Source organism: Plodia interpunctella, chromosome 20 (assembly GCF_027563975.2).
Source record: "Plodia interpunctella isolate USDA-ARS_2022_Savannah chromosome 20, ilPloInte3.2, whole genome shotgun sequence".
Taxonomy (NCBI): domain Eukaryota; kingdom Metazoa; phylum Arthropoda; class Insecta; order Lepidoptera; family Pyralidae; genus Plodia; species Plodia interpunctella.
Window position 1 is genome coordinate 443,222 of NC_071313.1, and position 17,512 is coordinate 460,733.

The following is a 17,512-nucleotide window of genomic DNA, read 5'->3' on the forward strand; positions in this document are numbered from 1 at the left end:
GCAAAAATAAATTTGCATTACATCAAAAACAATTGGAGGCGCCGGGTATCGATCCCGGTACCTCTCGCATGCTAAGCGAGCGCTCTACCATCTGAGCTACGCCCCCGTCGATAAACATGATGAAATTATCATTACAATTGTAAATTAGTTCGAATTAATTTGCCACGAGCGGGCAAGGACGTTAAGTGGTACGAAACTGAACGTGCTTGCCTTTCACTATATCTAGATTGGTTTCGACCCAAGTTCCATTAACGTATTCCATTCCATTATTGATTGTTTCGATTTGGGGGCAAGTTATGATACCTTCATACTCGTAAATAATTCGAATCAGCAAATACAATATTCTTTGAAAGAAACAGGCAATTCCACAGTTATAAATTGTTGAGTTCTTCTTTTGATACCGACAAATTGCCACTGAAACCGCAACCAAAAAAATCAAGTATCAATCGGTACCGATCACAGTGATATAGTGTTAGCAATACGCCAATTTATTTGAATGTTTGAATTTGTTTCTTATTAGTTGTTAGTGTAACAATAGGACGACTATGCGCACGTATTGCATAATTCGAAACTTCAAAGCGACGAGTTAATTAAATTAAAATATTGTTCAATGAGCAAACTCGATCTTTCGTTTAACTCTTCAAGTCTTTAAAGTCATTCGAAGGAAATGTCAAATGAATTGAAAATGTCTCGAGGAGCAAACCTTTGAAAGTTTCCCCCAGACTCCGTAAGTTTTAGTGCGAACACACAAACTGTTTGAAAGAGTTTAGATTTTAGCTGAATTTTCTATTTCTAGAGGTATTTACTAGCAGAGTGGAATGTGATGGTGATAGGATTTTATCCAGGCTCTAGTTCGGTTCGGTGCATAGTTCGGGTGATATCTAGTCGCGGTATAGGTACTTTGTGGAAGGTACTTATATGTCAGTGGTTATTCTTAATACCTTTGGCAATTTCTGTATTCATAAATATATTTATTTTTATATTAATAGTCTGGAGAATATTGTATTATCTTAAATGTCATTTTTCAAATCTGAACAACTAAGAAATTCTAAATTAACTTAAGACAGATCCCCTCCCCGCTATTACAAAGAAGGCTTAGATAATTTAATTAACAGATATAAATCACTCTCCGTAACTACGCCTCCACCGTGGACGTACCAGGCAAGCAGACGAAGCTAAGAAGCTTCAGTCCGCCCGTCAGATCTACGGATAAGCACGACAGAGAGAAATGGACGGCCCTAGTCGGGACAGCGATAAATAAGGAAAAAACGGACACACAGATAGCCCAGTATGTCACGCGGATTACGCCTGCCTGTCCCCATTTGAATAAGAATTGCCTATAAGGAAGATGGTTTAATTTGTGCTCCTGTTCTTATATGCTGGTTAACAATTTTATTTAAGCGCAAAAAACCTATTTTTATACTAAAAAAATGTTTCCGCCCGGGATCGAACCGGGGACCTTGTGCGTGTGAAGCACACGTGATAACCGCTACACTACGGAAACTTGATACTGTCATGTTGAATTTAACAATTCAATTCTAAACTAACATTCACATCTTTTTGTTGTCAAGTTATCATTGATAGATTTATTACAAGGTAACATTTGTATAGTTTATGACTATGGTAGTAAAAAAATGTTATCTTGCATTAAATGTTTTAAAGATAATTTTTTTGTCGAAATTTATGTAAAAGAATAAAATATCAACTGGTCTAAAAGTATGACAGTTCTCAGGTTTGTAAATTAAAAATAAATTATGTAGACGGAAAATATCCATTATTTTCACAGCAAGGCAAGTCTGTTAAAGATATCATGGTGTTTATTCTTCGACAGCCATTGCAAAAGTGGACGAGACACCCCCCACTTTTTAAGCTTTTAACCGTTTTACAGTACATTAATTTGGTCAACAGTGTTGCTACTTTAATTCTTTAATCGTTCATTCGATTATTTCTGACGTTATGGTCGATGGCTTGATTAAAGACTATCAGACCACACAAGACTAATACGTTTTATTTACTAATAAGTTGGCAACATTAATTTACTGTAATTGTCGATACTTATTATTTACAAGTTCAAATTAAAATCTAGGTACGCATGTAATAAATTATATAAATTATGACATTTTCACCAAACTATTGGCTATTTTCCTTGTCTTTATATCGATATATTTTGTATGTATGTATGTTTCTTTTATTTTTATAATTCTTTATAATGTAACTCTAAATGCGATATAATAGGTATATTTGCTTTTTAAGGAATTTTGTATTTTCTAATCAAAAAATGTCGATACTAGACTTGGTATTTATAACCGAGAGCCCTGAATATTGAATTCCCTAGGTGCTTCTCCGTTACCTGATGCGGCTCTGTTTCTGAATCTTAAATAAATAATGTGCTGGACTCACAAAGGCCAAGGAAAATTTGCCTTGCCCGGTATTATCCTTTATTATATTAAAATATTCAAACCATCTTAAGTTCACAAAATTTCCATTAGACGTCGCTTTAGCAGCGTCGAGTGTCTGTTTTTTAATAGTCTGTCCAAAAAGGAATTCAATGTTTTTAAAAATAATTCTACGGATTTTTGAATGATACAAGCAGCCCGTCCCGACATCGCTCGGCCAAAAATTATACACCTAAACTTTCCTCAGAAATCAGACTATCTATCGGTGAAAATCGCACGAACATCCTTGCGGTAGTTTTTGCAGCACAGGATTTTGTTTTATACCTAATATCTAAGGATAAGGAAGTAGATGTTTGAGCGAGGTATTTACTGTATTTCAAACTATATTCAGGTCTGATGGAATTTTCAGACTAATAACGAAAACCAGTATTTTCCTACCCTATAATAAACGTCATAATTTATTTTAAAAATTACACTGTTCTGGTTTAAAATATCTATAACTATGCCAGCTGGTATAACGTTAAATATGGCCTCTATTTACAAAAAGGCATCTGCTAATCGACAGTCGTTTTTCATTCGGTAACTGAAATAATGGCGGTTTGACGGCAGGTGGCGCGAAGTTTCCTGAAAATAACTCAGGGTTTGCAAACCATATTTTAAACTTTTAATTAAGTTATTTATTGTGCCACCTGGCGAATAGATTGTGTGCACTTCTCAGCCAAAGTTATCAAAATATTCTGACTTCGTTCTGTTTCAGTTCAATAGGAAATTCAGGTTAGTTAAGTAGATAGAGTAGTATTTATTTAACGTAAATCTGGCGTTGATTTTTCTTACTAAAATTAGTTTGAGATGGACTTTTTTACAGATAGTGCGATATTCCTACCTGATAAAATAGGTTTATTTCATAAAAATATTGGTTTTCATTTTTGATTACATCGTTTATCCAAGAAACAATTTGAGTCTTGATTTAAATAAACAGTTATATGTGCATAGTCGCGGCCAAGTTTTAAAAAATGTAAATTAAGTTCGTCTATTCAGTTTGCTCGGCTGATACTCCCGAGAAGATTTCCGGCTTCGAGAAATATTTTCCTTTTCGGGCGGTCTTCGGCTTAATTTCGCTCGAGACTGAATAGTCTCCTACAAAGGCTAGATGAATATCTAGCCTTTGTAGACACGTATTAGTTTCAGATTTACTTTGTCAGCCTAAAAGACGTACTTTTCTCTCATGTTTTGCGTCGTTAACAAAACGCCGAAAATTAATTTCTCCATCTTCCCAAGTTTCGATCCAAGTATGATTTTAGGACATTGTAATGTGATAAAGATTTATTAGATAGTAAATCACGATCAAATATTTTATGTCTTCTTTTGTGTGTTGTGATCCACATTAGTATTTTTACATATTTACAAATAATACTAAACGGCACAGTAAAATGAAAATTAATACAAATAAAAATTTTACATTTCGGTGTTATCCGGGATAACGTAAGGATTCTAAATATTGAACCAATCTGATACACTAGCACTTAAAACAAATACGTTATCACTATTGCCGTAAATCATAAAGAAAACTCGGGCATCATTAAACTTGACAAGTCTTCCGGTCAAATAAATCTGAAATGTAACTAAAATACCCTAACTAGACTTCGTTTTTCCTGGACATAAATAAAATATATTTTCATGAATATGGGTGTCATGCGGTAAACATGAGTAAAATATCTTTTCCACATAAATAACCGTCAAAAAATAAAAACAGGATCGTCCCCGAACGAGGGAAGCAGCCGTAAAAATATTCACATAGGAATTATGAATGATATATGGCGGAAGAATGATGACGTTTTACTATTAACCGTTCATGCTAACCGGGTTGGGTAGTTCGCTAGTTGATTTATTTGTTTTAGATGAATTATTTCTTGGGATCTTATAATATTTGGCTGTATAAATGTAAGCTGAGAAAACTAAAAGTTCTAGCATGATAATGAGAGTTTTCAAAAAGGCGACACATGGTACGACAATAGTACTAATGATTTACCAGTCACATGACACTTCGAGTCAGTGGTCAAATTTGAATGACTGTTTTACTATTGACAATAGACATGGCGTTCCACTAACGCAATCTTGTGAAGGAAAAATCCAGGAAAACCTAGATATTTTTTTTAATGTAGAGAGATTTTTTTTTCACGGATAAAGGTCCCTTATGGTCGGATTAATTAGTCCATTTGTTTTTACGCTTTTTTCAGTAATTGGCTACTAAATAACTACTCAGGTTAAAAATTAAAAAAACCATCCATAATATATCTTTACCCGTGATATGTACATATAGTCGTATATTATGTAAAAAATTAGGCATACAAATGCAAATTTGTCTAATTTACATAATGGTTGCAGGCGGTGGTGCTGCCCCCTCTGGCGAGGTGGCCGTACGAGAACGGATTCACATTCACCACGTGGTTTCGTTTGGACCCCATCAATTCCGTCAACATCGAGAGGGAAAAGCCTTATTTGTACTGGTAAATGTTGGTCTACTATACCCATATACACTGCAGTTCGGCAGATAACTAGTTTAAGGTAGTTATAATAAGATCAATTTTGATAATGGGACATTTCTTTTACAAAGCATCTCATATCAATTGCAAAATAATGCGTGCTCCTGGGTACTAACGCAATTTTTATTTATATTTGCAAAGTTAGGACTCAATTTTCTAAAACCACGAATAATTAAAATCTATATAAAATCCTACAAATATTTGGGAAATTGAAACTTAAATTACCAACTTTGTGTAAATAAAGTTCACAGTTGTTTAAACACTCAACTTGGGTTCAAGTATCGCCAAGTTCAGAGTAAATGTGTGTTCGCAGCTTTAAGACAAGCAAAGGCGTGGGTTACACGGCCCATTTCGTCGGCAACTGCTTAGTGCTAACTTCTATGAAAGTTCGCGGGAAGGGGTTCCAGCACTGCGTCAAGTACGAATTCCAGCCTAGGAGGTACGTTTACATCGTTTATTAATTACTCTGTTTCATTTATGTTCCTTTGGTACATATACAAGCAGAAGGCTCTGCTCTTTTTTATTCTCTTTCAATCTTATAATTCGAATTTGTCCACATTGCCGTTTCCATTACCCATAGATTGCATATGTTTTACGTGAATTGAGAATTCTATGGTCAAATAATATACGTAGGTATATTATTTCACCACAGAATTAATTAATTTAAACCACTTGTTACGGACTACTAGGTCAATGATTTTATGGCTTGATCATTAAATGAATTCATCATTTTCAGATAAACTAACAGTCTTTACCCCTTCTTGGGCAGAGTGAAGAGTCACGAATCTCAAATTTCAATTGCCAATTTAAATATACGAATTAATACATTTTCTTACGCAGGTGGTATGCAATAGCGGTGGTTTACATATACAACAGATGGACGAAGAGCGAGATCAAATGTCTTGTTAACGGCCAGCTAGCGTCCAGCACTGAGATGGCGTGGTTCGTCTCCACCAATGACGTGAGTTTCCATAATCAAACTTAGGTTATTCGGTATTTTAATTAAAGTAAAAAACGAATTTTATGATAACAGAAACTGACTTAGATTTCGAAAAATTAATATTATAGCTGTTTGTAAGCTATTCATGCAACTTCTTAATCCAGCTTTGAAAACCAGGCCGTTATGACTGGATGAGAGCTTAGCATAATATTCCTTATCTACAACGAACATTCTCATTCCGCAAGTCGTGTGTTCGAATCGTCACGTACGTGTCGTTAGAAGCAATTTATAACAAGAAATGCCATGCAAATTTTCCTGGCTATGCCAGGGTAACATGATAATAGAGGAATTAGGAGTTGGAAAGTTGGGGATAAGGTGAAATGTGCTTATGGAGGACATTAATCTTCGTTATTTGATACCTCTTTGACAATAACGCTACAGTAAGCTAGTCGAGGAGCTAAAGTATAACACGAGAGTAAAATATTTTTTAGCAAAATAGAAGTGTCTTAAAAAATGAAAACTGAACAGTTGAGACCGACAGGGTATATGATCATTATGAATTTGTAACATAAAATAGTTTTGGTAAAGTAATTAAAAGTATTACAAAGTAATTACCGTGTACGTGCTAAATACTCACTAGTGAGAAATTGAGCTGATAGGTAGTTTGGGTGCATGAATATTCATTCGTGGCAAGTTACGTGTGCCTGCATAATACAGTTGATAGATGCATTTATTTTGTAAGGATTATTTAGCCTTTCAATAACTTCAATGAAAATGACATGTTTGCTTCTGGTTGATCTTTTGTTATTTATGATAACTTAGTTATTTCTTGTCTGAAATAATTCGGAAATTAATTTCGGAAATAATGTGGACAATTCATATCATTTTTGTCAGCTATCCGTATATCTTCACCAACTTTGTAGTACCTGTAGACGACCGCCTGCAACATCGTACGCGGTACGCGTAACATCGTAAATTCACACACAATTATATTATTAATTAATTGTTATGTGTAACCAACAGTTTTACTTTATAAAAAAGTAGGTGGTTGGTTGACTTTACTGCGATACTGTATGAAATATTTAGCCTCTTCAAATTGCGGCGGGCGACCGACACAGTCCTGTTAAATAAGTCGGAACATCACAATGCACGAGCTCATTCATAATTCAGGCAGTGGGCTAATTGTGGACGCTTGTTTTGATGCCTGTGGTTCACTCTGCACGGAACGTGCCAAATAGCTGCCTACTGAGAATGCAATACTAATTCAAATCAAACTTTCTAGAGAAATAGGTGTATCTGACTGTTAGAAACTATTCCAATTGGTTCTTTAGATGTTTAGTGTATTCAAAGTTCAAACGAATTTATAGCGCTTGGCCAATTAGGTCTAGAAGTGTTTATCAACGTGAAGGTGATTCACGTTACCTTCCTTAGTGCCTGAGAGGATATCTGACAGAGTACATATATACTTCGTGGAATATGAAGTATATCTTTAGAATTTTGTTCGTGTACCTAAACCGTCCTCAGGAATACACTATCTATTGGTGAAAACAGCATGATCTGCAGTAGTTTTGAGTTTATCGCGAACAAACAGTCGCGGCATAGGACTTCGTTTGTGGAATGAGGTATTGTTTCTCACAAATTTGAACACCAGAGTCAACCCGCTAAGAAGAAGAACTATAACAAACAAAATTACCTGTAAGAAAATGCCTGTACTTTATTATGACCGCGTTATAATCTAAATGTCAAAACTCATTTAAATAAACGAAGAGGTTATTCCACGTAGGAAGTAATGCATTGTGATAAATCAGCGTTACGCTATGACATATTGGTTCAATTACGTGGAGATTTCGTGGAGTGCAGGAACGGGGCCTGTCGTCGCAACTTGGTAAACCTCGTGTGGGGAATGTGCGGTGTACAGGAGGAACGGTAGCGGGTAGAGTTTGCGGCTTCTTATTTGCGTGTCGTCGCTCTCTAATTATTATAGGACTAGATTTTACTGGACTCTTCCCAATTGAAATCTTCCTGAGCCTAAAAAGTTTATGTCTAAAAATCAACTTTTAATTTTTCCTATTGCTGACGACTTTTCGTAAAGTCAGTAATGGTGGTTAAGATTTACTCTTTGATATGACCTTTCGAAGTCTCATGAACTTGAATAATGAAATAGAAACGCAAGAATCAGAGCACTGTCCCGGTAAGGCAGAGGCGTTGGTTCGATTCCCACTCGACTCTTAAATTCTTTCTATATCAAAATATCCGATTTATTGTTTGATTGATTTGGATCATCTTATTTCCAGCTATTATATTTTTTTACTCGGCCAAATTCTATTTGGTGGATTTCCTGCACCTTAGACCGTCATCAAAGTCGTTGTTATAAAAATTCTTGAGATTCGCTTTATCCGTAATTCAGTAAACGCGAACGTTTCACCCACTTTCCGGCGCGTCGGTGGTTCTCTTGAAACATCCTTAACATAAAAGGTACATTCACAACAATTTACCACTCTCAACGCGCTGTTAGGTTTTCATAAAGAAGATAATTTTCTTACGAAATCTGTTATATGATACTTTTATGATAAAGATTTAGGTTGCACACTCACAAGAAAATGCTTTTATTCGTTTACTTATTGTAGAGCGTTAATATACTATGAAGCTCCTTCATCAGTGTGGAGCTGATGGAAGAAGGGAATATTATTACTGCTATTTTATCACGCTAGAGTGCAGCACTAAAATTAAACTTGTGTTTTCTTACAACACTTATTAAGTAAACAATCATAACTTGTCTGTATATGATTTTACAACAATAAGTATATAAAATAGAATTTACTTTCGTTGTCAAATGTTTCAGAATATATAGGTTTGAACTAATATTAGATATACGTGGTGCTATCCTAGGGCGTAACCGCACGCCACATTGTATCAATTATAAATATAACTAGTAGGTACCATTGAAGACAGCAATTTTTAATGTACGGCGCGAAGATTATTGAATTTTTAGGCACTACAATTAAATTTCAGTGGAAAATTGTCCTGCCCCCAGTTTTTATGAAACATTGTCCCGGTCAGGACAATCTCATGCAAATTCTCTCCTTTGTTTTGCTTTTAAAATTGGCCTCTTTTATTAATTTATAAAGTAAACGGTCGTGGGCAGCATTTTTATTTCATTTCTTTGGAAACGTTTCCATTTTCAGCAATATAAAGATGGACGTTTTTAATATTTGATGAATTGCAAAATTTCTACGTAGCTTTAATTTAAAAGCAAATTAGAAATATTACATTTTTAATGTAATGAGAAGGTAAAAAGTATCGAAAAGTTATCTGTCTTGACGAGTAGGTATACTTACGCAAAATTAAAATGTTAATTTTCATGTTTCATTTCAATTTCATTTCATGAATTCTTTTTTTAATGTTTTCGTTATTTGAAGAAAACACCTTAATTACTAATTCTACTTCTCGCTCATTTTCCTTGCCTCATTGTAACGAATCAAATCAAATTAAGATCAGTTTCAAAGTTTCATATTTGTCCATGTCTCCTTTCAATAATATTTGAATCAACTTATTTGACATCCCTATATTAAGAATTTATTTTATTTTATTTTATTTTTTAATTAATTTTATCCAGGCTCAGTGATCCAAAATGAGTCTTGCTTGGCTTCAAATGTTGTGTGTACTCGTTTTTAGGTCACAGTCTGGCTCATAACTTTTGTTATATATCTGTTTAAATTGATTGTATAAAAAATAAAATACAAGAGCACGCCAAGCAACGTTCCCAGTCCAGTTTGTATGTTTAATTTTCATGTGTTTCACATCGAATTTTTTTTTCCAGCCCTTCGACAAATGCTACATCGGCGCCACGGCGGAGTTAGACGAGGAGCGAGTGTTCTGCGGACAGATGGCTGCCATCTATCTCTTTGGAGAGGCGCTGACTACGCACCAGATCTGCGCAATGCACAGGCTCGGCCCTGGGTATAAGGTGAGCTGCTGTTATTTATGATATCCTAGTACAATTTGTTACCTTGATCTTTTGAAAATAAGACTGCGTGTGAGACAGCATGATGAATAAATAAACTGCGTGCGAGAGAAGAGTAACGCAGCAGCAACAGAAAGGGATGGCATACAAATACAAAAGAAAGAGAGCTTATTAGGACTTCCTTTAGTAGTAAAGGAAATAGGGAATAGGGATGCACGTAGGTGCATCCCTATTATACGTCCACCTATTCAATACGTGCATCCCTTTTCTGTTCCTCTTGCGGCAGAAGTGTGTGACTTTTGATAACAACTTTAAATAAAATGTTGATATAGCTTGAACAAAGTTATTTCTTAAAAAAAAACAGAATTTTGTCTTTTCTTTTATATTATTTCTTAATCACATCTAGTAGCATAATAATTCATTGAGTTTCGTAGTAATAATATATATTTTGAAGTTAAACTCATACAGTATAGCTATTATTTAATTGAAACTTTAGAGTGTTATGGGAATTGTTTAAAATTTTGTAAGTGGGATACTCTATTGTAGTTTACTGTGTAGCGGAAGTCTGCGGAAGTTTATGTAACTTTAAACTCTAAAATTCCAGACTTTTCCCAATAAATAATATTTGGTTACGTGCTTTAGTTTCAAGCTGTCATAATTCTAGTTTGCTTTATTTCACAAAGACTTATTGTCGATACTCATGTAAGTACTATGTATATGTATGCGAGGTTTGCTCATTTCACAATGAAATATTTAACGCATACAAGGGCAGTCAAGTGTTATTTGTAGAATGGAACAATAATTTTGATGTTATGTAACTTTATTTCCTGCTAACCCTGGACAGAGTCAATTTCGATTCGACAACGAATGCAACATCAGTTTACCGGAAAACCATAAAAGGGTGAGCGAGACTGCCGCGCCGAAGCTTGACAATGCTGAAATCCCGCCTGAACCCGAAACTTCTCCCGAATCCCCCGAACCCAAATCCCTTGATAACGCTTCGCACAATGAAGATACCAGGGAGCCAGAAATAGAAGATAGTTGCGTAGTTGTCAAAGAAGACGCGACTCCTCGAGGCCGGCGTATGGCAGATGAAGCGAAAGAAGTGGCCGCCGCGCATGCGTCCCTGCTCGTAGATATTGAAGCATGCAAGCGTGTAAGCATGTCGCGCCGCTCGCTCTTATTTATTTTATTTAAATGTTTGTCTCGCTTACACTGTGTATAAATTTTTATAAGGACTTTTATGTTCACCATCACCCGTTTAAATTTCACACGCATTTTGTAATATACTTCTGCTTTTGTCCGTATGGTGCCAGGGTCAGTTCCGATTCGATGCAGAGTGTCACGTTCCGCTGCCAAGTAGCGATGTCAAGGAGGATCAGTTCGGTGACCTGGTCCACGATCCGACGCAGAACATTCACGATGTAAGGCATTCGGTTCAAGGTTCACGGGGTTATCATTATCGACTAACTTTTAAATTTTGTCCTGGTGAATTGTTATTGATCTTAAATGGTTTATTCAACAAGTGTATGAATTTGCATGAGATGGGTAATTTGGAGTAAAGGTGACATTTTTCCTTAATTTCAGGATAATCTTTCATAAATTCTTAAATAGAGTAAATGTCTGCATATCTAGTCAATTCATCTCCTTATCTCTACATTTAAATGTCTTAATTATATTCTGGTGGTGCCGGAACCCACGTGGCAGTGTACTACGGTAATTATCACACATCCATCAAATTGTTACGCCAACCGCTAGCGCCTTCAGACCACAAAACCCACTGATACACCATAATATGTGTTTCGAAACACAATGATACGACTAATAATGGAGATGTCAAATATCTCTCGAATAAATAATAAAAATAAATCAACAGATACATCAACTTTCATTATTTCAATTTGTTTAACATTTTTACTATATATTTGTTTACGATAAAATAATAATAATAAATATATTAGGACAATTCATACAGATTGTGCTAGCCCCAAAGTAAGTTCGAGACTTGTGTTATGGGATACTAACTCAACGATACTATATTTTATAACAAATATATATACAGATAAACATCCAAGAAAAAGATTATTTTCCATCATGACCCGACCGGGGATCGAATCCGGGACCTCTCGGTTCAGTGGCAAGAACCTTACCACTGCGCCACCGAGGTCGTCAAAATTGTTTGATAAACCGGTGTAATACGAAACGCGTCCTTTGTGAATTCAATCAGTGTTAAATGCGTATTTCAAATTCGTTTAACCACACCATTTACATCACAAAAAAATACAAGTAACTCTGTTTAAATGCCAAGTCAGTCGATCCTATAACTCCATTACTGGCCTTTGCAGACCAAAAGGGGTAACTCCTCATTTGTCAGCGTGCGCGGACCCCACAGAACCTATTTATTGCGCAGGGTTAGTCAACTTTCAGGTACAAATACAAATTCACAACTTCATTAGTCCTAAATAAATAATGGGTGCCGAACCGCTGATTTGTTTTCTGCGTAAATACAAACTGTTTTCGGCAGACACGCCCTTTTTAGGGAATAGGGATATGGTGAAGTGAGGATGCGTGTAGTGAAGGTGAATAGTTCGACAGCCGATTCGAACTCCGTTTCCAAAATGTATGTACCGATTTCTGTGCGGCTTTATTTTTGAAACTATGACTTATTGTATATATACTTAGTATATGTAGTAGACACGTTACGATGCACGATAACAGTTTAGAGAAAACAGAAAAAAATATCATCATCATATCGAGTGTGTTATTGCTAGCACTGGTGTCAGATTTTATTCAAGTCGCCTAAAGGCATCTGACATGACTTTACGACTAGTTATTAATGGCATGTACTCGCATATACACTAGTGAACTGTCCACTAGTGTGCAGGTTTCCTCACGATGTTTTCTTTCACCGGAAGCAAGCTATGAAAACTACTTTATATGAGTCAGATTGGTATACCAACTCATATGGCACGAGTAGGATACGAACCTGAGACCTTTCGATCCACAGGCGGGCGTCTTAAACATTACACTACCACCGCTTCAAAAAAATAATAATACATCCGATACAGAGCGACGACAGGCAGCAGACCAGTATTAGAAGGGTTTATTTTTACCCTTTGGGTACGTGACCCTAAAAAGTATTCTAGATTGCCTTGTACCTATATTACAGAATACAAGATGCAATAAAGAAAAAAGAAACAAACTTGATCAAGCAAATAAATTGCAGAAATTCTACTAAACCACTGCTGTGTATTTACCTAAATTCCCAATGTGACGAGGGCATTGTAAAATGGCTTGTTCCGGGGCATTCTCCACATTTTCCCAAATGTCCGGCGCGCTCTAGCTTTAATTCGAAGCGTTTCAAACTATGTGCCGAATGCTACATTCCAACCCTGGTATGTAAAAGGGTTGGCGAGTTAGTAACAAGTTGGAATATTGCTGGAGTTTTGTAGGGATATTTGGATGAAGTTTTTTCTACGAATCATAAGTATCTGGTTGGCTAAAAAAAGAAGCGAAAATTCGTATCCAACATTTATAACTTAGTCAGAGTCATAATATTATTTATATTCCTAAATAGGACATTTAATGTAGGTGATAATAAGATTTCGCCCACCTGCTCGCTGATTAGTTTAATCTCCTCACGCCCATGAGACCCCGGTAACTCATGAATATGCTACCTCGCTACCAGTAACCTCGTTTTAATATTTTTCTTGGTGTAATTAATTTGTAGATATTTCCCCACCTTTTTAAGGCTTCTGTGGGATTTCGGTTTTTATGAATTTATGTTTGTAAATTAATATTTTTGTTTCTGTAAGCTTGCTAGGGTTCTCGTTTTGAATTGAATAAATAAATATGTATCTTTATTATTCAACACCCGCACGAGTTATGGCACGTACTTAGGCATAACACGTGTGAGAACTCCTTCACACGCGCCAAACAACAAAATTGGCTCGTGTATCAGTGCCTTGATGCCCTGGAAACACGTGAAATATTCACTCCTTACCAATGTTGCGGCCCTGGTATTCTGAGCGTTCGCTCTTAAATATTTATCATACCCGTCGGTTAAGTACTGTGTAGCTGGATTATTTTATAATAGCTTGAATTTTTTGAAGCTCATATAAATTAATAATCCATATTTTAATGGCCATGTAACCTCAGACCTTAATTATCGAAGTTTAGGTTATTTTATTTTGAAAGTTTGTTGCCCGAAAATCCACGTAATTGGAGTTCGTAAAGAAGTTACGCACAAATTAAGCCAATAAAAAGTTCTAGTACAGCGATCGTGTTAGCTCCGTTCTTTGCAAAGGTCAGGTTCCTTTCAATTCGCATTTCACCCAGAATTGATTTTATTCTTCGGTTAATTTTCTTAAATTAGAACCAATAAAGTTCTTGGTAGAATTTTAAAAGATACCAGTGCTATACACAATCTTACTCGACAAAAGATTTTCTATTTATTCTTGAGTTTGAGATATGACAAAACTTTATATTAATGCTGTATTATGTATAAGTATTAACTAAATGCTGGGCATCAAACCATATATTTAGTAAAAGGTGCTATTCTTAGATTATTTATTTTATTACGAAAGAAATTGTTTGTCATTTGCCTTTGCATTTCCAAACACCAACTAATTGAACTCATCGCACATAACGCTTCCTCACTCATTTGATCGAGAACAAGATTGAGCGACAATTTTCCAACTTTGCATCGAACATGGATTTCCCTTATTGCGACGCTGATATTGTGATGAATTATTTTTGGCAAGGTCATCGCTGTATTTAATAATGAGAACTGTGGGCGAAGTGCGGGTTAGCATTTCACTTCTAACCATCAAATCGATTCGAAATAAGATACAGCGAACCAATCACATTGCGCCATTGTGACGCAACGACAACCACATTGCAATGTCATTGGTTCGCTGCGTCACACTTACACGAATAGATTCGATGGTAAGAAGTGACAATGCATACCCGCACTTCGCCCTCTGAAGGAAAATGTAAATTTTTTACGACGTAAATTGAGTTTTGTTACATTTATAACCTTCCGGAACGATCAGTCTACTTTCCCGGTTGGTCTATTTTGAATATTTGGTCTACACTCCGAGAGATTTCAGTCCAGAGATTTATTTGATTTTATTTATTTATTTAGATGCGCAACATCAAACAGATTATACCAAACTTTCAATTACTTTTACATTGATGTAGTTTATCGATATATAGCTTCAATCAATATCCATAGTATTTTGTTTACTATGAAAAGTCGGAGACCATAATGTCGGTGAGAAGTTTGAATTTTAAATTTTCTATAATATATTTCAATGAAAATATTGACAAATTCATCTCAATATTATGAAATATATTTCCAACCGAATTATATCTAAACTATCTCAGCATCCTCGCTATATTTGCCCGCAGATCCCGATACAGCTGGCAAACAATCCGAGCAACGAGATGAGACTAACCCCTTTTTACCCCCACCCCTATTGTCTTGAGACGTGTTTTAATATTACATTTGTCGGGAAGTTTTGCTCGCGAGTCTTCGGAGTTTATGTTAGAGATTTTATGTTGGTTTGTTTTCATTGACACTTTCCTGTGTGTTTATAAAAGTATCAATGGCGGAAATTATCACAAAACAGCTACTTTGCAACTAGTCACATTTTTTTTACATATTTTAACCTTATAATTATTTTAACCTAAATCTTTGCAACTTGTTAAATCAAATATTTTTATCAAATATCAAAAACAAAATGTTATATGGAGTTGTATGACAGTGATGTGTTGTGACGTCACGGATTTTGGAGTCAAAAATCATTTCAAATATAATTCTTTAGACTAGACTTATAATTAATTATAAGTCTAAAAAATAGTAAATCACGTAATTAATAAAAGTGATTACGTTATTTCGATCAATGCTTAGCTAAGAATGACATGCGAGACATACTTGTTGTACTTTTTAAAAAATATCAGTACCTCATATCCGTACAGTACATAGACTGTAAGAAAAAATATGATATAATATTTCCGTTGCATGCCGGGGGCGCCAAGAGGAACCCGCCATTTTTATATCCGCGTCTAATTTACTGTACTATACTTAGTAAAACTTTTAAAGATGCTTATAAACTAAAATTGAATAAAATATCGTTTCAAAGTTGAGACTTGTTTATCGGCAGCAAAATTAAGTCTTTTGTCAACGTAATTTGCAAGATTTTAGGGCAATTTATGTAAGACTAGCTGCGCTCCGCGGCTTTGCTCCCATGAGTATTTCGGGATAAAAAGTACTCTGTGTCTTATTCCAGGTTATATTCTACATATATACCAAATTTCATAACAATCGGTCCAGTAGATTTTGTGTGAAAGAATCACACCCACCCTCACAAAGTTTCGCATCTATAAAACTAGCTTCGCCCTGGGGCTTCGCTTCCGTGGGAATTTCAGGTTAAAAGGAATGTGATCTAACCCTATGTGATCTTCTAGGTTATATTCTACCCTTGTACCAAACAAAAAGGACACAAATGAAAAAGGCATAACACACCCAGAACCGCAGGCAAATATTAGTAATCATAAGTACATTTACCCACGCGAATCGTGGGAATCGAACCCTCGAACTAAGGTAGCGGACGGGCGTGGTAACCATTATGCCACAGAGCTCATGTCAGTCGTAATTATAAACTTAAAATCCGATAGTCGTTAAATGGTTATATTTATTTCGCTGATAAGAGCATTTTTCAAACAGTTTCAGCTAAATCGTTATAAACTTTCATCCTCAAATCGACAAACCAAGTAAATAAATCTGCGTTAGTCGGAGAGCCAACGTGTGCTAAGTGCACTCCAGTTTGTGCTAGAATCTAGATTATTCCCAGGAAGTCTGCCAGTGAACGTACTGTCACTGGGTAATGGCTTGGAAAGAAAACGAGTTGCTTGGGTAACGAGGGATAAAGGGGTAAAATTAACAGATAATAAACAGATTTCAAGAAAGAAAAATACTTTTTTTATTTATTTCCAAATTTGCCTTCAAAAAATTTATAATGGACACCTAAAAATATGACTTCGGAACTCTGAAAAGACCATTTAGGCAGTCTCGAAACAAAATATTCTACTTTTTAGGAAGTCGTGGTAGAACAAGGTCAAAATGACTGCGACATTTCAGCAAACGAAAGTTTGTGCGCGGAAAAAACTCGACCGGCTATTTGTACTTTCACAACTGAGCTTTTTTTGTCGAGTTCCCGAAGCTTTTCGGCGGAAGTTCTCGAGCACAATGGATACCTGTTATTAGATATAAGTTATTGAATTACGATCTTCCCTTATCTTGGTGCCGGTCTTTCGGTTTAGAATTTGATTTCGAAAACTCTGATGAATTTTTTTTCTCTTCGGCCACTTCACAACTTCATAACTCTCAATATACTACAATATGCAATGCAGGACGAAATAAAATTTTAATGTACCTATTTTCTTTACGATATATTCAGTGTTACGCTTTTACAATTCGCTTAATTTTCTTTTTTTTTTAAGCATTGATTAGACATTTTATTTTAACTCAAAAATGTTTAGCGGAGAGGATTTCTAATTTTAAAAATAGCAAACACCATTACCATGAGTACAACTGTTGGCAGTCCTAGCCTAGTTTACGTGTGTTTATCCTCTCGGAGCGGTAACGCAACACCGGTCCGCTTTT

General features: G+C 35.6%; 1 protein-coding gene and 2 non-coding genes across 22 annotated transcripts in view; 1 reads left to right on the forward strand and 2 right to left on the reverse strand.

Moving 5' to 3' along the window:
* rg (rugose) overlaps nt 1-17,512 on the forward strand; it is a 397,734-nt gene that overhangs the window by 205,589 nt on the left and 174,633 nt on the right. For 16 of the 20 annotated variants that reach the window (XM_053760674.2, XM_053760671.2, XM_053760675.2 and 13 more), the window contains 5 exons: nt 4,782-4,903; nt 5,253-5,378; nt 5,780-5,900; nt 9,700-9,846; nt 10,688-10,999. In XM_053760674.2, coding sequence (XP_053616649.1) covers nt 4,782-4,903; nt 5,253-5,378; nt 5,780-5,900; nt 9,700-9,846; nt 10,688-10,999 — 828 coding nt within the window. Of the gene's footprint in view, nt 1-4,781; nt 4,904-5,252; nt 5,379-5,779; nt 5,901-9,699; nt 9,847-10,687; nt 11,000-11,159; nt 11,268-17,512 lie in introns of all 20 variants that reach the window. The other 4 variants (XM_053760683.2, XM_053760684.2, XM_053760690.2 and 1 more) reach the window with 2 other exon arrangements.
* TRNAA-AGC (transfer RNA alanine (anticodon AGC)) lies at nt 34-106 on the reverse strand. Its single transcript has one exon. It is a non-coding gene; the product is annotated as a tRNA-Ala (tRNA).
* Nucleotides 1,432-1,504, reverse strand: TRNAV-CAC (transfer RNA valine (anticodon CAC)). The gene has a single exon. It is a non-coding gene; the product is annotated as a tRNA-Val (tRNA).